General features: G+C 41.7%; 1 protein-coding gene and 1 pseudogene across 7 annotated transcripts in view; both read right to left on the bottom strand.

The window, feature by feature from the left end:
* Positions 1-19,328, bottom strand: part of GRIA3 (glutamate ionotropic receptor AMPA type subunit 3) — a 281,926-nt gene that overhangs the window by 68,897 nt on the left and 193,701 nt on the right. For all 7 annotated transcript variants that reach the window (XR_005386427.1, XM_038588235.1, XM_038588234.1 and 4 more), the window contains 3 exons: positions 15,061-15,165; positions 14,065-14,172; positions 12,402-12,608 (listed from right to left, as the gene is read on the bottom strand). Coding sequence is in view for 6 of the 7 variants with exons in the window: in XM_038588235.1 (XP_038444163.1) it covers positions 12,402-12,608; positions 14,065-14,172; positions 15,061-15,165 (420 nt within the window). In the remaining variant the exon portion in view is untranslated. The remainder of the gene's footprint in view (positions 1-12,401; positions 12,609-14,064; positions 14,173-15,060; positions 15,166-19,328) is intronic.
* LOC119868694 lies at positions 13,130-13,244 on the bottom strand (annotated as a pseudogene).

The following is a 19,328-nucleotide window of genomic DNA, read 5'->3' as shown; positions in this document are numbered from 1 at the left end:
GACGCTTAATCCATTGACTCACCCAGGTGCCCCAACTCATGTTTTTTAAGTTTTAATTCTCATGCTCTTATGTCTTAGCTCTCTCATGTGACTGGGAATTCTTGAGGAGCAAGCATATAGTTTAGACTCCTTATATGTGCCTCTCTCCCCACCATGAGGTGCAACACAGGACTATAGGCTTCAGTGTAATATTTCAGTGTTTGCTATTATTCTTGAACCATTTTTTCAGAGCATGTCTGTTAAAACATAGGTTCTTTAAAGGCAAGGACTCAATCTTTTGTTGTAGTTGTTTTTTTTTTTTTGTATCTATCACTGCAGCACATCTTAAACTAAAGAAACTATGGATGTCCAGAAAATAAGTTGTTGACTATTGAAAATAATCTATGCAAACATGAAAGAATTCCACATGGGCATAACAAGGGTAAAGCAGTTATTAGAATACATATTAATTTCTATAGGAAGCCATCATGTCTAGTGATAAATATCAGTGTAGTACTCATGCATATTGGATCAATAAAATAAATGTGTCAGTAATGCCCTGCATAATGGGATCAGGCAAAGTCAGGCAATGTTTTCATGTTAATCCCATGGAAAAAGGCACTAGGAATTTCTTTTCTTTTTGGCAATAGGAATTTCTACATTTACTTATTTGGTCTTCCACAACTGTTTCTCTACAATAGTAGTAGGTTTAGTAGGCTTTAGTCTAGAGCTAGGCCTTAAAATACACACCTGAAAAATGCTCCTAAGGAAAGCCTTTTGGATGGTGTATCAGATATGAAGTAAAAACACCAGTTTTGGGGTGCCTGGGTAGCTCAGTCAATTAAGCGTCTGCCTCTTGATTTTAGCTCAGGTCATGATCCCAGGGTTGTGAGATTGAGCCCCACATCGACTTCATGCTGGGTGTGGAGGCTGCATAAGATTCTCTCTCTGCCTCTCCCTCTGCCCCTTCCCCTGTTTGCTCCTACATGTGCACACTCTCTCTCTCAAAATAAAAAATAAAAACAAAAGGACCAATTTTGATAGTTGTTTTTTATACCTCAATATCCTTATCAGTGGGGAAAGGTGGAGGAAGAATGATGAAGTCTGAGACAGAGGATGTTTTCAAAGAAATGTTTTACTATCCTTAGTCCCATATGGTGACTCAAACTGATTCAAAAACAGATCTTAATTAATTTAAAGGGAAACGCAGATAATAAACAGCCTGCTAACATTTATTCAGTGCCTTCACTGTGTGTAAGCACCTCATATATATTATCTTATTTAGTTCTCACAGCAAACTTAAGGTTGGCACACAATCATTCCCATGTTAAAGAAGGAGAAACAGGCCTGGGATTAGAACCCTGGTCTTCAGATTTCATAACTCACATGCCTTTTTTCTTTCACGTTTTTATGTAAAATCTAGATAACATATAGTGTAATATTGGTTTCAGGAATAGGATCTAGTGATTCATCACTTACATGTAACACCCAGTGCTCATCACAACAAATGCCCTCCTTAATGCCCATCACTCATTTACCCCATCCCCCACCCATCTCCCTGCATCAGCCCTAAGTTTGTTCTCTATAGTTAAGAGTCCCTTATGGCTTGTCTCCATCTCTTTGTTTTAGTCCTTCCCCTATATTCCTGTTTTGTTTCTTGAATTCCACATGAGTGAAACTATACAGTATTTATCTTTTTTTGACTGACTTATTTTGCTTAGTACAATACACTGTAGCTCCATCCATGTTGTTGCATTTGGCAAGATTTCATTCTTTTTTTATTGCTGAGTGATATTCCATTATATATATTCCTTAACCATTCATCAGTCAATTGACATTTGGGCTCTTTCCATAATTTGGCTATTGTTGATAATGCTGCTAGAACTCATGCTGTTAACCACCACAGTGCCCTAACTCCATATATATGTGCAGGTTTCTACTATACACTGTTTTAATGTATGATAATCAACTCCTCTCGGATTTACTCCAGTGCATATTTGAGTGCCTATTCTGTGACAAGTACTACTCTTGGTGCTGGGGATGAAGCAGTGAGCAAGATAGACAAAGCAGACAAAACTCCTTACCCTTGTGGAGGATGTCCTATAGCCTGGGGAGAGCTGCAGAAAGTATGCATTTCTTGAAGACAACAGCCCACTGACCAAATCTACCTGAATGGCTCACTACCATCTCAAACTCCCCATTTCTGAAGTTAAATACATCATCTATCATAGGAAAGCTGATTCTCTTCTAAGTCTGAGAGTGATGCATATTCCAAACTTTATGCAGTGCCTAATCCTTACTAGCCCACCTTCCCTGCAGGTGATCTTGCCTCTTTCTTCTTTTTAAGATTTTGTTTATTTATTTGAGGAGGATGGATGGAGAGAGAGAGAGAGTGAGAGAGCGAGCGCCTGAGCAGGGGTCGGGGGAGGCAGAGAGAGAAGGAGAAGCAGACTCCTGCTGAGCAGAGAGCCATCTGATACAAGCCCTATTGTCTCAGTGTCTTTTTCCTTCTCCATATTGCTGTATCTTCACCTATTCCTTCTTTTTTTAAAAAAATACTATATTTTTTCTTAAGTAGGCTCCACATCCAATGTGGGGCGTGAACTCACGACTCCAAGTGTTGCATGCTTTACTGACTGAGCCAGTCAGGCACTCTGATTTACCTATTCTGTCATTCTCATCTCATAGCAAATGAACTTTCTAAGGCTTAATCCACTTATTCCTTGCAGCCCATATTCTTCTGTCTCTTCTTAAAATTCAGCTCCATTGGTTCTCTTTTACTAATTTTTCCTTCTCAACCTATCTCACTGGTTCTCAAAGGGTGGTTTCCTGGACTAGCAGCATCAGAGTCACCTGGGAACTTGTTAGAGATGCCAATTCTCAGGTCCCATCCCTGATGTATGGAATTAGAAGCTCTGTGGGCGGGATTCCAGTGGCCCTCCAGGTGATTCAAATGCTCACTGTCATTTGAAAGACATTAATTGATCTTATTCACTTAAAATCATACTCAGGTAATTATGTTTACTGACAGCCTAAAATGAAACAGAAACCACTCCTCCCACCTTCTTTTGATCCTGATACCCTCTTAACCATATGACATCTTTGTCTCCCACCAGTAATCTTCTTGAAGAAATATACCTTTTCTATCTCTTGATTTTAATCCCACTTTGTCCTTATAAAACACCTGTGATCTACCTTCCATCCCCTCTGGTTTAATGACATTGCTTCTTCAACTATATACTTGGTTATCAAACTCAAAGTCTTCCCCTCAGACATCCTCCACTCATGTGACACCACTGGCCTTTTGCACAATGTACCCCTTTTCTTGGCTCTCTGACACTGATGACTATAGGTTCTCTTCCTACCTCCTGGAATGTTCCTTCTCTGGCTTTTTCCCCCAGTTCTTCTCCCTCGACCAAGGTGCACCTCTATAGCCCCAGAATCTACCCATGGAGCCTAGCTTAGGAGATAGTCAATGAAGGTTTGTGAAGTAAGCAGGTTTATGTCCTGTTTCACTTTTCCCCCTCAGTATTATTACCTATGGCTTCGACACTCCTCTCGTTGCCACTAACTCCTGAATCACCAGTTCTGCATTTATAACTGGACGGAGGCCAAACCCAAATTTTACCTATTTTACCCTTTTGCTTGGGGCCAGACCTGATCTTAGAAACAAAAGCTACTGAGAAGAATGGAATTGGCCAGAAAGCTAGTGGGGGTTTTGGCAGAGAGAGTCTGAATCAGCTAGAAAGAGGCCTGTCGTGCCAACAGAATTCACAGATGAAGCCACCTTCTATCCTTGCCAACGTGTTTCTGCCTCCATGCAAATGCCCCACTCGTATCATTTCCCATTTGATCTCATTTGAATTTAATTACTTCATTTAACTAGTTTTTTGATCATTTAAGTATACATAATTGATAGTCCTAAGAGAAATGGCCATTTCTTTTGCTTTGGAAGGAAGAAATAAGTGGCATTTGAGAAAATCACTTTGGATTGAATTTTAGGGAATTGGGCTCTTTTCAAGCAGGTAAAGAAAGAAGTCTGAAAATCTTGACATCCTTTATGAGGAAAAAAAACCCCACCTCGGCACAAACACTCACTAGATGATAAGCACAGCTAAACACTAACAAGAGGTAGCTAGATAGACAAAGCGGGGCTTCTTGTCTGGTTCCCAGGAACATGCAGCAAAAGCACAGATTCCCAAAGGAAGCCACTGCTAGTATGAAGTACTTCTGAAGTCACATAAGACAACAGAAAGAACCTGCTCCCCTCAGGCACTTGCCTGTTTCCCTCAGTCTGGCTTTTTTTTAAAAAAGGATTTTATTTATTTATTTAGGAAAGTGAGAGAGAGCACATGCATGAGCTGGGGGAAAGGGAGAGAATCTCAAGCAGACTCCCTGCTGAGCACGGAGCCCAACCTCATGACCCTGAGGTTATAACCTTGAGGTCAAGACCTGGGTCGAAACCCAGAGTTGGATGCTCAACCAACTGCACCACTAAGGCACTCCAGAAATGTTTCTTCCTAAGGAGCTTTTACAAAGCAGGTGGAGTTCATCTGTTTTTTGGAGGGTGCTCCGTGTTTGATTAATCTTCCTTGATGTGGACCTGGCTCCAAAATGAGATTTCCCATGCTGAACCTTACAAAAAGACCCATTATGGCCAGAAAAAGACAAAGGAATAGCAAAAAGCAGGTGGAAGAAGGCTCATTCAATGAAAAGCAAGGAGCTACTGATCAAGCTGCAGGGATGGCCAGCTGGGTAGGGGACTTAGCAACTCTTCCCATCTCTTGTATGCCTGGTGGGACCAAGGCAGCAGGACTGTCCTACCAGCTCATAGGCAGCTGGGGTTAAGCCCTTGCCTTCTGCCACCATATCCCCTCATCCATATGAAAAAGGATGTTGTAATGGTTGGTTATTTCAGAGCCCAGGATCTGCTTGGCATAATGTCTGTGGAGCAATCACCTGATTAGCAAGGGAAATGGAAGGAGCAGTTAAGTAGTGTCGGAAAATACCAGTTAGCTCTCCTGGAGCTGCCAGGGCATGCAGGCAAGGGGGAAGGTCATTTCCAAGGCACGTTAAAGATTTTGGAGGTCAAGAGTGATGAGAAGGTAGGAAAGGCAACGCCCCAAACAGCATCCCTTTCCTGGTCTCTGCTCTTTATGGCAGGCAGCTGTGGCTGGGAGCAAGGGTGAAGAATTATTGATGGGGCTAGGGAGTAGTAGGGAGTAGGTGAGGTTCGGACTCTGTGATGAACTGCCTCTCACTTCGGGTGTCCTGAACCAGTCAGCGGCCTTTTGTTCTCAAGCTTCAGCCTCTGATAGTAACAGCAGTAGACAGGCCATTTTCACAAATCGAGGCAGGTAAGTTAAGTGGTATGGAGGTGCCTCAGGTGATGGACAAAACCCAGCAAATGGAAAGAGCTCAGGGTAAGAGTTTGCTAGTACTTTTGCTGGCGTCTTGACTACTTAAAGCATTTTAATCAAGCAGCTTAAGAGCGGCTGTGTGGGCTCAGTAAACACACCAAATTAGGTTTGATTTTTCCACTCACCAGTGGCAAACCTGGAGGAACTACATTATTGGAGGGGATTTAACTTGGGGATTTATGATCCTTTTCATAGGTGGGTTTCCAAAGTCGTAAATTTCGTAAAACTTAAATTTCGTAAAACCAACTAAGTCCTATGTATAGGGATGATGCACTTAAGAGTCTGACAGGTTTAAGGCAGAAATGATACTTTGTTTAAATGGCATTTAGAATGATTTTTTTTTTAGCTGAAAGGCTTATATTGTATCTTAAAGTATTTTCACTTGATATAAAACTTATACTAGACCTGGAGACTATGCATGAGCAGGAGCTTGTCAGCTGCCATTTTAAAGCACTTTCTGGGGATGCCTGGGTGGCTCAGCAATTGAGCATCTGCCTTCGCGGCACAGGGCATGATCCTGAATTCCTGGGATCGAGTCCTATGTCGGGCTCCCTGCATGGAGCCTGCTTCTCTGCCTGTGTCTCTGCCTCTCTCTCTCATGAATAAACACAAAAAATCTTTTAAAAAAATAAAGCACTTTCTGAAAGCAAGGGAGAGAGGGGAGGCAATGTATTGGTGTGTAATGCATAAATTATTATGTGTGGGGCACCTGGATGGCACCGTGTCTGACTCTTGGTTTCAGCTCAGGTCATGATCTCAGAGTCTTGGGATCCAGCCCCACATCAGGCTCCCTGCTCAGCACAGAGTCAGCTTGAAATTCTCTCCCTCTGACCCTCCCGCTTGTGCTCTTTGTCTCTCTCTCAAATAAATAAATAAGTCTTTAAAAAAAGATATGCTAACCAAGAGAACAGGCAGACATGACCCAATCCCCTATCCCTGTATCAATCATAAGGTTCTAGTAGCCTTTGGTAGATATTTCTTTTGGAAAGTTTAAATGTGTTTGAGAAAGGAGTGGACAGAGTCAAGCTAAACAATAGGAATATAATTGGACACATTGAAGACAGGACTTAAACTGCTTTACTGGCTGTACTCTATGGGATATTTACTGTCTGCAATTGTTTAGATCTGGAGAAAGGGATGAGGTCTATTTAAATCTGTTCAACAACAAGCAGTGTCACAACGGGATCTCCTCGTCTGCTTAGCCAGAACAGATGTCCCAGTCTAGATCTAATGGTTAGGGCTCCTTGTCCTTGGGGAGCTGAGAGAGTTAAAAAAAAGTGAAGATAAAGGCGTATGCCTGGAGCTGGGTAAAGGTCTGGTGAGACTAAATTTGGTTGGTAATATTTCCCTACCCTCTCTGCTCAGAATGGCAGACTTCCATGCGTCATTAATGCTCCTGGAGTTCATATACAGCATTTGAAAGAGAGGGGCACTTTTATCAAACCATCAGCCCTTCTGCCAAAGCCCAGTGTAATCACCTGAAGGATAGAAGAGAATATTTGGCGTCCGTTACTGCACCCTTGCTTCTCTGCCTTTTAGCTGGAAGGACAGATCGACTTTCTGTCTTTCTTAATGGAAAATGAATCTATCTTAGATAGTGACAACCTAAGAGATAATTTCTTCCAGGTAGAGAAATGTCAGTGTGAATAGCATCTATAAAATTGCCATTTGTCCTGGGGGTGTGAAGGAGTCTGAGGGTGCCCAGGGGATGTGACCTGGAATCAACCATCCCCCAACCCCATCTCCATCCCCAAGCTTTCTGCTCTCTTCTAAGCCAGAGGTACCAATCTGGACAGTGGTTTAGCCTTTCCCAAGGCAACTCTCTCCCTGTTGTCTTTATCTTTAGTTCTAAGTGTTGGGAACATAAGGAACACAGCAGCTGCCTGCTGGCAGGCAACCCTTTGTCAATTAGGACCTCAATTTCTTTCCAGCCCTTTTCCTGATTCTCTTTCTGCTGGGTCATACATATCTCCTCTCAAAGGGCAGAAACCCCCTGCTGTCTACTTTGGGTTTTCAAATATTTCAAGTGATAACTAGGGATGTGCATTACATTATTCTGGAGGCCACAGATAAGCAGGATGGGTATCTTGGATGGAAAAGCTCATAATCCAACTAGATTGTAAGCCCCTTGAAGGCAGGCAGGGATGTCCTATCTGATATACAACACCAATCTTCCCGTAATTTGACAAGCTTAGGAAATTGAGCCAGTGTGACCCGGTGGACAGAGCACTGGGCCAAGAGTTATGAGACTTGAGTTATAGCTTAAGGTTTGCCAAACTGTGTGATTTTGTGACCTTGTCACAATCTCTGCCACCATTCTTGTCATCCCCATCTTACCTCAGGCCTTGCCTGGTTTACCCAAATGGCAGTCATAATGGCTAGTCCTGGCAGATCCCCATATTTATGTGTAAAATGAATGAGGCAGTAGGCTAAAAGATGTCTAAGAGCTCTGTTAGCAACAAAATGTTTTTAAATGTCCTCTTAAAACACATGCTATTTTGGAGCCATAAAAACTTGTGGTCTGTAAGCCATTTAAGCTGGGGACAATTACCATGTGGTGATGTTATAGACATCTAGCTCAAAATCAACACTGCTAAAAGCAGGTGGACAGTTTTGAGTCCATAATGTTCTGAAGAGCTTACATAATGGGGTACGTTGTGTCCTACTGACGTTTGTTTCAAAAATAGCCTTCTTAGCAATACAAGGTGCCCCAAACATCAACCTTGATTTGGTTTTCTTTAGAGAGAAAAGACAACCATTCAGGAATCCTCTGAAAAGAGGCTGATTGGCTTCTTTCTCCCTGAACAAATTTAATTCATTTGACTCTTTCTGGAAACTTTATGGTAGGTACCAAAATCTTCACAAAGATTTTTTCATCTTCATTTTTTTCCTCCTCTGATCTGTTTTACATGCTAAAAGCATAAGAAAAAATTCCTGAAGGATAAAGCTGAACCTGTCTGTGTAGTTTTCATTTTCATTGCAAGAGATAATCCCCTACCTTGTTTTTTTTAAGTAGGCTCCACACCTAGTGTGGAGCCTAATGGGGGGCCTGAACTCACAACCCTGAGCTTAAGACCTGAGATCAAGAGTCAGATGCCCAACCAATTGAGCCACCCAGGAGCCCCACTTTCCTTTTTTTTTCTTAAGCAACATGCAAAACTACAAGAGGCTAGGCCTGCCAGAAATGAATACTTGTGTTTCCACTTCTCTCCATTTATATCGTTGAAAGAGAAGTGGAAAACTTGCCAGTGCTCAAAGATTAAAACTTCTAAATGAAGATGAGGACACATTCAGCTTATGAGGTCATCTGCCTGAGTCTAGAGGTCTTACTCCAAGCATGGCAAGAACATCCATTTTTCATATAGCCCCAAGTTTCAGGGGAAAGTGGAATTTGGCAGTTGGTTTGCTGTCAGTTCCCTGGAAACATCTTGTGTTATAGTCCCAGAAAACATCAGAAACTTGCTCAAGGTCAGAGGAGGGTGGAAGACATTTCCTTAAGAGACTTCCCTGGCTATTGCTTTGGTCTTTAGTAGAAAGAACTGGAGGGAAAAGGTGGGAAGGCTCCTTCAGAAGAATTTTTACCTACTCAGCAGTAAAGAGCTGGTTTCTGAATTACTAAACAAGTAAGGGACTTTAATTCTCTTTAATTCTCTCACTCACACATATTGGAAAGAGGGAGAGAACGTGGAGATTAGGTGGGTGCAGTACAGAGGACATGCCAGGAAAAAAACCGAAACCCAGTGAGAAAGCTGGATCTGTGTCTGAACAGTGTCAGGAAATCTGTCTTGCTCTACATCACTGGGTCTAATCTAATGTCTTGCTCAATGTCAGGAGGGCACTGGGCTATTTATAGAATGTGACAGGTCTTCTTCTGAGACATTAGAAAGCTCTGGCTACCGAGTCACAGTGGGCTGGTAGAACTCAGGTCAGTTACTCTGGCCCAGTAGAAATTGATACCCGAAGTCTTTGCCGTGCTTCTGTGGCCAATCTTCTCCCCAGAAAAGCAGAGGCACCAAAAGCCTTTCAACAAGTTTCAGCTATCTTTTAGGATGAAATGGGTCTGTAATAACATGTCAGCTGCTGGGCAGTCTAGGGCAGTGGTTAAAGAACACGGACTTCATAGTCAGAGACTGGGTTCAAATCACTGTGCCACTACAAGCTGTTCAGTTTTGTTATAGGGCCACCTCTCTAGGCTTCAGTGTTTTCATCTGTAGAATGATGTTAATAAAATGGCACCTCCCTTGGAGGTACATTGTGAGGACTGAGTTACATAATGCCTATAAAGCCCTTAGCACAGTGTCTGGCAACCAGGAAATAAGCAACAAATGGTAGCTAATAATAAAAATAAAATGATACTACTAATAAATAATGATATAAGATTACCTCCTACACTGAGCTAAATTTATTTATTTTTAAAGATTTTATTTATTTATTTAAGAAAGAGTGAGAGAGAGATCACAAGCAGGGAGGCAGGGGGAGAAGCAGACTCCCTGCTGAGCATGGAGCCTAATGCGGGGCTTCCAGAACCCCGAGATCATGACCTGAGCTGAAGGCAGATGCTTAACCGACTGAACCATCCAGGTGCCCATGAGCTAAATTCAATGAACATTGGCTGGGCACTACTGCATGCCAGGCATTCATTCATTAGGGCAAAAAGTGAATATCTACTATGGACCATGTAATGTGCCAAGTGCAGGGGAGAGCTGTGAGCAAGACAGGATCTCTTGGAGCCTGAGTGTTGGGGAGATTAGGGATAGAAAAGGGAAGAAGACTTGATCACCAGCTCATAAAGAGGTTAGAGCTGTGTCAGGATGGTTCAGAGCTTCTCAGGGTCCTTAGAAAGCATGATAGGTGCTCTGCCCCTTGTTCAGCTCCCGGCATTAGAAATTCTTCTCTTTCTCATAGCAGAGTTCACTTGAATCTCATCTGCAACTCAGCTCTGCCCCAGTCCCCAGGGCCAGCCTTGACCCAAGACAGGAGATAATTGGCTCTGGCCCCACTGCTGGGGGCTAAGGTTCAAATTGCCTTGCTGCTTGTCTGACTGGAGGATGGTGCACTAGTTTTGATACTTGAGGTCCAGTCTCATTTTAAGCCTTAATTCCTTCTCTGTGCCCTTATTTTTAGAAATGAGCTTCTGCCTTTGTGCTTGTTCCTGAGGACCTGTTCCCAAAACTTATTTAGTGACCACAGTACTATCTTCTGCTGGGAGAGCTGCACTTTATTCTTGCTGTTTCCCATCTCAAGCATTGGAGTCCTTATCCTGAGCCTCAGCCCAATAGATAACATGGATGTTTGCTTCTTGCCAAGTTCTTCTCAGTTTATGCACTCCCTAGATTCCTCTGTCTTCCCCTAACCTGTTGTCTAGACAGGGACCAGTCATTGCAAGTAATCCTTGTCTGTCAGAAATAAACCTCTGCAGAGCATACTTGTGATGAGCATAGGGTGATGTGAGGAAGTGTTGAATCACCGTGTTGTACACCTGAAACTAATATAATGCTCTGTGTTAACTACCCTGGAATGAAAATAAGAAGCAGGAGAGAATTAAGCCTTGGCTGCCACCACTTACACTTGGGTTAGTTTTCTAGTGACTGGTTCACCCCAATGGGCAGTTCTTATGCCCAGTTCTGCTTGTCTCCATAGGCCTCACTGGGCGGCCCAAGACCTGACATTCCCAGTCAGAGGCCCAAATCTTTGAAAGTGAAGCCACTGTGGAGCTCTGAAGATACTGCTGTACCCCTTTTGAAAGCCCTAAATTAATAGTATAATTCTTCTTGGCCCATGGGCAAGCCCTGGCAGAGCAATTCTGTTCATTTATTAATTCATTCAACAATTATTTGTTGAACTTCCATTATGTGCCATGCTCTGGGATATTGAAATAAATCAGATATGGCTTCTATGTTCAAGAAGTTTATACTCCAGCTGGGGCAGCTGAACTTATAAATAGATCATTATAACACAGGTTCAAAAGGATACAAGAATGCAAAAAGCAGGGACACCTAACCAGACTGCAGGTAGGTAAATGGGATTAAGGAAGGCTTCCTGAGCATGGTGACACCTGAGTTCTGAAGGGCTGCTCGGTGAGGTTAGCTGATGGACAGAGGTAAAGGTACTTCCAAGGATGCCCTGACAGGTGGGCACCTTCAGAGAATTACACATGCTTTTTGGTGGCTGGAATGTGAAGTATGGAGGGGAAAGAGTCTAAGACGAATCCAGAGAGGTAGGTGGATGCCAGATTATGAAGTGCATCATTTGCCATATTGAGGAATTTGAATTTTATCCCTATTTTTTTTTTTTTTTTTTTTTTTTAAGTATGAAAAAATTTTTAATTTAATTTCACTTTTATTTTTTTTTTTTTTTATTTTTTTATTTTTTTTATTGGTGTTCAATTTACTAACATACAGAATAACACCCAGTGCCCGTCACCCATTCACTCCCACCCCCCGCCCTATTTTTAAAGTTGGAGATCACAATAATATGGAGACCTGATTTGCCAGGGTAAGAGTAGAGGCAGGGAAATCAGTTAAATGACCCAACCAATGCTAAGAACCTTAACTGAAATGATGATGGTGGGAATGAAGAATGTGTCTGGATTTGAGAGACAGAAGAGTAGAATAGAGAGGACACAGTCACTGCCTAGAGATGAGGGAACAACGAGCAAAGATGACCAGGTTGCTCAGGCAAAGTTGCTGAAGCAATGAGGTAGGTGGTGATTTTGCTGCCCAACATAGGGAACATGGAGGGAACAGATTTTCAGTAGAGGGCAGGCTGTATTTAATGTTGTCAGATAAAGTACCCCAAACTTACTTTGCTTTTAGCAAGATAATCCTGTCTAAAGGATGCTATTGACAACCTACCTTTACAGAAGTCAACTAGAGAAGAATTTTTTTTTTACAGACTACACGAAAACTATACAATTGGATGAGTATCACACTTGAAAATGAAATCTATTCTCATTAAGTGGAAAGTACAGAAGCAAATGAAAATAGAGTTGAAAAAACTTACCCCGTAGACAAGTTCCCCAACCATGCCATTCCATATTTTTGTCTCTGGATCCCTTGCGCCATATTTCCCATCGCCAACAATGGACAATTTGTACTTGATCCTTACGTGTTTGGCTATTTCATAGGCCAAGTCAACACAATAGCCTTCATATCTTTCATTTCCTTCCAGTTGCTCATGGTTCTTCTTATACATTACATATGGTGATTCCTTTGGGACCAGAGGAAGATTGAAGGATTACTCTTATACATTTTTCTAAGAGATGATACATGTAATAATCAAGGTTTCCCCCCATGTGGCTGTTGAAGTTTGGTGTGTGAAAAGAGCCTTTAAAAAGTGTTTGCTTAACGAGCAGGAGAACCTCAATTGATGGACTATTCAATGGGCTATATATTTCTTGGAGTCCTTAACTGATGATTTAAAGATGTAGAGAATGATTTAAGTTCTGTTTGAGGGTTTGAAAGCAGGACTGGTTTCTCTATGTAAAGTCTTTGTCTTAGTCAAATTGGGCAAAGGTATTGCCCTTACATGAAGGTGAATTGCCTTTGATTTCTTGAGATTTACCATATAGGAATCACAGCTAGCCCAGGAAAGCCCTCAAGAAACACTGTGATCTTTGTGAGGTCAGGGTCTCTGGCTTATTCAATTTTACATCCTCAGGGATGTACTAAGGTACAGTACCTAGGACAAAGTGTGTATTTAACATGTATGTTTAAATGAAAGGTAAACTTCAGCTGAATCTTCATCCAATTATTCACAACTTCAGATCTAGTGGTATACTTATTTTTGCAATAATCGCGCCTCGGATAAACCTCATTGGCTACGATACTGCCACTGCTCAAAGCTAGTGGTATACTTATTTTTAACCCTGGTTTGTACTTTACCAAGTAAGAGCATACCAAGTTTTAGAAAAACATTTTAAAACTAAATGAGAATACCATATCACATTTCAACCATGCTTTGAATTTTGCAGGAAAGCTTTAAAAGGTGAATATTGCCTTGAAAGGGCCTTATGACATTATTATACCCATTTCATTAATTAAAAGAAACATAACCTGAGGCTCAGAGAAGTTGTGACTTGCACAGTTAAACACAGGTTAGTGGTAGACTATTCTCTTTCACGTAATCCCCCCACGATGAAATATCAGTCCTACGTGAGTGTGTGTTTGTGTGTGTGTGTGTGTGTTGGGGGTGGGTAAAGAAGAGAATGATATGTGGAACTGTCCCAAATTCCTATTCTTTTTCGTTTTAGAAATGACATTCTGGGGCACCTGGGTGGCTCAGTTGGTTAAGGACTCTTGCATTTGGCTCAGGTCATAGTCTCAGGGTCATGAGATTGAGCCCCACATCGGGCTCTGTGCTCAGCATGGAGTCTGCTTAAGATTCTCTCCCTTTCTGTCTCCCCTGCCCCTCCCCTTGCTCATGCTCACTCACGAACACTCTCAAATAAATAAATAAATAAATAAATAAATAAATAAATAAATATCTTTAAAAAACTGACATTCTGTTCATGATCATGGCAAGATACTTCAAGAGGTTCCTAAACTGACCTATTGGATGTTTTCACTGCTCAAACTTGGCATCCTTTCTACTGGCTGAATAATGCTTTTCAGAAAGCAGAAGTCCTATTGTATAGAAAACCCACCTCTCTTCTCTCCATACTTACCAGAATGGTAGTCACTACAATGGTCCGGTTCTCTGAGGATGCACTATCATTGCTGATTTGTTGATCTGAGAAAGGCACAAATCTTTCATACTCATTCCAGTAGCCAGCCTAGAAAGAGCAGACATTTGACATGGTTGCCTCTTTTTCACTCAAAAAGTACCACATGAAACCCAAATGCTGTCATGGAATAAAACTTTCTTTTTAGTTGCTGGAACTTTCCTAAGGATTGATGTCCTGTCTCCCTCTGTCTTGTCATCCCCCCAGGACCCTAACCCTGAGACATACCTTCATCCTGGGGGTTCCCAACCCCACCTCACCTTTACTGGTATTTTGTAAAATAACTTAGCCCACTGCAGGATGGTCAGCCATTTTTTTCTCCCTTTAAATTCATATAGGCCAAAAGTGCTTTTCTCTGAACTGTAGGAAGGCTGGAATGTGGGGGTGGGGTGGGGAACCAAGGAGTGTCCTTAGAAATGATACAGGCTATTTTACGTTCTGAGATTTTATCACATGGCTACAGAATCCTCATTTCATGCCCAACTTAACTATTAGTGTGACAGAAGCCAAGTGGTCATTATACAATTTAGCTATAGAGAAAGGTACTCTGTCCAGCGTCCTTTGGAGGGTGAGGTGGCAAAGTGGAGAGATACCTACTTTCCGAATCTTTTGCTAAACCATATGTTCCTTGGCGGCTTGTTTAAATAACAACATGTCGTAAAATTGGTGATTCCTTCCCTTTATTGTTGTTAATGACTCTTGAGTCTCTCACTTTTATAGGACCAGCCTCAGAGGGAAATGCTCCTTTCAAAATGTGTAGATGGAATACTTTGATTGCAAAACAACTGTGCATCATGTCCTCGTTGTTCACCAACAGAAAGGCAAATATGATGTGTGGGAATTTGTTTTGTGTGTCTTTCCTAACACCTGATTTCTTGCATCTGAGTGCTGTCACCTTCTGAAAGACTTTTTCTTTGGACATCTGTTTTGGTTACTTACTTTTCGAGAGCCAGTGACTTTCATCTCGTACACATCGATGGTGTAATTTGTCCTACGTCCATAAGTATCAAATTGGATGTTTCCAGTCATTCCTTGTACTTGCACCTAGTAGAAAGGGAAAATGTAAAAAATTTAAATAGCACCATATTATTGCCGTCTAGGTGTCTGGGGGTAAGGTTCACTGACAGAATTGTAGTGAACTTTTATCTCAAGTCTATACAGATCTTAATTTCTTCCCCAGTGTTTTCTAGATATGCCTTTTAGTTGCGAAGCTTTGAGTGGGTGATAGGCAGTTACCTATATGATACAGTGAAGGCCCTACCTCTTTTTCAAGGGCCTGAAATTTCTACCATTAATCTCTTCTTAAGGGAGTAACCTGAAGGGTATTCTTTTCTTTAAAAATTTTTTTTTATTGGAGTTCAATTTGCCAACATATAGCATAACACCCAGTGCTCATCCCGCCAAGTGTCCCCCTCAGTGCCCATCACCCAGTCACCCCAACCTCCCGACCACCTCCCTTTCCACTACCCCTTGTTCATTTCCCAGAGTTAAGTGTCTCTCATGTTTTGGCACCTTCACTGATACTGAAGGGTATTGCTAACTAACATAATGCATTCTACTAAACTACGAGTTCTGTGAGGGCTGTGGCTGTGTCTTAGCATTCCCAATATCACAGAAACTGGCTTCAATAATATGGGCCCTGGAGCTCCTAGATTCACATTCTAGCATCATCACCTACTAACTCTATAACCTTGGATATGTTCCTTAATGCTTTTGTGCTTCAGTGTCCCAATCTGTAAAATGAGAAATCCCAATAGTACCTATCCCTCAGAGTTGTTGGAAGATTAAATGAGTTATACACATGTAGAGTTTAGAAGAGTGTCTGGCACATAGTATGCATTGCAATACATGCTAGCTATAATAATTATTATTGTTAATTGAAATGAATTTAGTTCTGTTTCTTGAAAGTGTTACACATTTACCAGCTGCCACAGTAACAGAGGTGAATTTTTCTTCTTATTTAACTTATGCCCAGCTACAAACATGTAGCAATGAGCTAGGCTGTGGAGGGATAAACCATACACTGATGAAATTTGTTAAGTCTAAGGAGTCAGGGGTACGTAATACTAGATAAGAAAGAAAGAAGTACTAGAAGAGCCTGGACACCTATTTGGGATGCCAACTGCAGATTCGTGTATGCCACAATTTTTCCTGGGTCTGGTCCCAATAGTATGAACTAATAAAAGGCCATCTCTGCTGGGTAGAGAGATTTCCTTAGCGATTATTTTATGGTTCAGAGACACTGCACAAAAGACCCTCTATAAATAGAAGTCACTGGAATTATTCATCTGGTGAGTAAGGGTCAAGGAATTTGCTTTAAAGAAAAAGCATCTGTCTCATTTTCCTAGGATGAAAGGCTAGAATACTTATTACTTATAGAGAGTGACAAGCTACTAAGCAAGTCAGAAGTGGTAATGGGCTTATGCTGCAGAAGGGAAAATTGATGTCAGATATTAGGGAGCATCTTTTGAAGGGGAAGGGGGCTTGTTCACTACCAATAGGAAAATGGAATTTCTGTTGAAAGATAAATTCTCCAGTGTGAATTCCTGAAGACAAGATGATTGTCCTACTATATTACTCAGCCATTAGAAACAATGAATACCCACCATTTGCTTCAAGGTGGATAGAACTGGAGGGTATTATGCTGAGTGAAGTAAGTCAATCGGAGAAGGACAAACATTATATGGTTTCATTCATTTGGGGAATATAAAAAATAGTGAAAGGGAATAAAGGGGAAAGGAGAGAAAATGAGTGGGAAATATCAGTGAGGGTGACAGAGCATGAGAGACTCCTAACTCTGGGAAACGAACAAGGGGTAGTGGGAGGGGAGGTGGGTGGGGGGTGGGGGTGACTGGGTGACGGGCACTGAGGAGGGCACTTGATGGGATGAGCACTGGGTGTTATGCTATATGTTGGCAAATCTAACTCCAATAAAAAAATATACAAAAAAAAAAAGATGATTGTCCTACTGACCCAACAAACCTAAGCACTATTGTCAGCTCAGGCTTGCAGAGAAGGTGATGTCACACTTCTGGGTAAAACAAAGGTCCTTTGTTGAGATAGAAATTACTTAGCCTGTCTGGTGCACACTGTGATGCAGGAAGGGTTCTTTATTCTGAGCACTGAGTTCTAGGAGAGGAGATAGGTAGAGAGAGCAGAGACACTGGCATAGGAACTTATTAAGGAAATCCTTACTCAAAGTAGCGAAGGCTTCAAGTCTCATTAAGAATGGCATTTTTCAGGGTGCCTGGGTGACTCAGTAGGCTAAGCATCTGGCTTCGGCTCAGGACTGATCTCAAGGTTCTGGGATAGAGCCCCATGTCAGGCTCCCTGCTCAGCAGGGAGTCTGCTTGTCCCTCTCCCTCTGCCCCTCCCTCCCCAGCTCATGTTCTCTCTGAAATAAGTGAATAAATAAATAAATAAATAAATAAATAAATAAATAACATCTTTAAAAAAAGAATGGCGCATTTCTAAAGATCTAGCATATTTGGACATGATAGACAAATTGGACAACAGTCCAGATATGTCCAGGAGATTTGATATTCTAGGATTAAAACTTTTGGTGAGCAGAAGTAGGACTAGACTACTGCTCAGAGAGAAGTCTATTTTCACCAACAGGAATGTCAGTTACAGTTTCCTATCATCCCATCTGGGATCCCTTCCTTAATCACCCCCCACCTTCCCCCCGGCCCCCACTCTCCACCCCAGTCTATATTAGGTGCTTCTCCTCTGGGTTCCCACAACATCGTCTGGAGAACCTAACCATACAATTTTAATCATCTCTGTATTTTTATCTCCCTAACTAGATTGGGAGCATCTTGAGATTTCAACAGGAATTTCATTTTCCTGGGTTTTCAGCAACCAGTACAGGGACTGGAATAGAGCAGGTGCTTAGTAAATGTTTACTGAACAAAGGGGCAAGTTTTGATGACTTAGAATTGTGACCTATGTCAGTCAATCAGGCTCAGGCTGATATTTGTACTATCTGTAGATTTTGAGGAGAATGATCACCCAATTTTCAAGTGGCTTTAAGGTCTTTAAAAGAATTTGTTTGCATATTAGCAACGTATGTGTGAGCTCTCCTCCTCTTATTTCATGTTTGCATACTAACTTCAAGCCTGATACTTAGTCATTGGTGCTCAGTAAGTATTTACTGAATGAATGGTGTGCTTATTTATCCATTAAAACAGGCCCCTTAGGCGCCTCTATCAGGCAATGATTTTGTTTGCCAGATTTCTTTGAAGGAATAGAATGATTTATTGAGCAACAACTATGTGCTTGTCACAGTGAGGGATGCTTTTACACATGCATTCTCACTTTTAATTAACTCAAATAAAATGGGATTTCTTTTAATATAGTAAAGCCTTTAGTACTTCAGGCCATCCTCCTTTGTAGTCCTGCTGAACAGTGGCATTTTACTTGAGCGCTTATCACAAAGGGAACATCTGCTTCTGGAAAAGATTGACACTACTTTCCAACCCCTCTGGAGCAATAGGAAGAGGCTGGCTTGTAGAAATTGGTAGTGCATCCTTTTGGTTGAGTGTTTGATCCTTAGGGCCTGGGAGGACGGTTACTTACCTGGCTTCTAACTCGAGCTTTATCAGTGAGTTAGACATGCAGAAACTATTTGTGCAATAGTATGATCAATTTAATTTTTTTTTAGCCAAATGAATTTCTTATCCTTTACTCTGGTAGCCAGTTTTTTTTTTAAGATTTTATTTATTTATTCATAGAGACACACAGAGAGAATGAGAGGCAGAGACACAGGCAGAGGGAGAAGCAGGCTCCATGCAGAGAGCCTGACGTGGGACAAGATCCAGGGTCTCCAGGATCACGCCCTGGGCTGCAGGTGGTGCTAAACCACTGCGCCACCAGGGCTGCCTCTGGTAGCCAGTTTTCTATTTGGGGAAGGTGGTTGTTTGTGTCATGAATGGGGAGTCCATTGAAGATGCTGGTACTTGCCCCTTGAGATTTTGTTGATCCAAACTCCTTTTGATTTACTCTGAGGGAGTTTTGTATTTCACTCATCATTATGTTTCACCTGACAGTACAAATCTTGTAACTGCTATGAAGGTTGAATTTAATTAACTGCTCTTCAAAATTGTTCAGTGCTACCTCCATAAAACTACACTTAGGGCATTTGTTAGGGAACTGACATAATGACATAAAAATCTGCATGATGGGAGAATGAGTCATATCTTTTTCTT

Source organism: Canis lupus, chromosome X (assembly GCF_011100685.1).
Source record: "Canis lupus familiaris isolate Mischka breed German Shepherd chromosome X, alternate assembly UU_Cfam_GSD_1.0, whole genome shotgun sequence".
NCBI lineage: Eukaryota > Metazoa > Chordata > Mammalia > Carnivora > Canidae > Canis > Canis lupus.
Note: the sequence above shows the minus strand (reverse complement) of the source record. Positions and strands in the feature narration are given on the sequence as shown.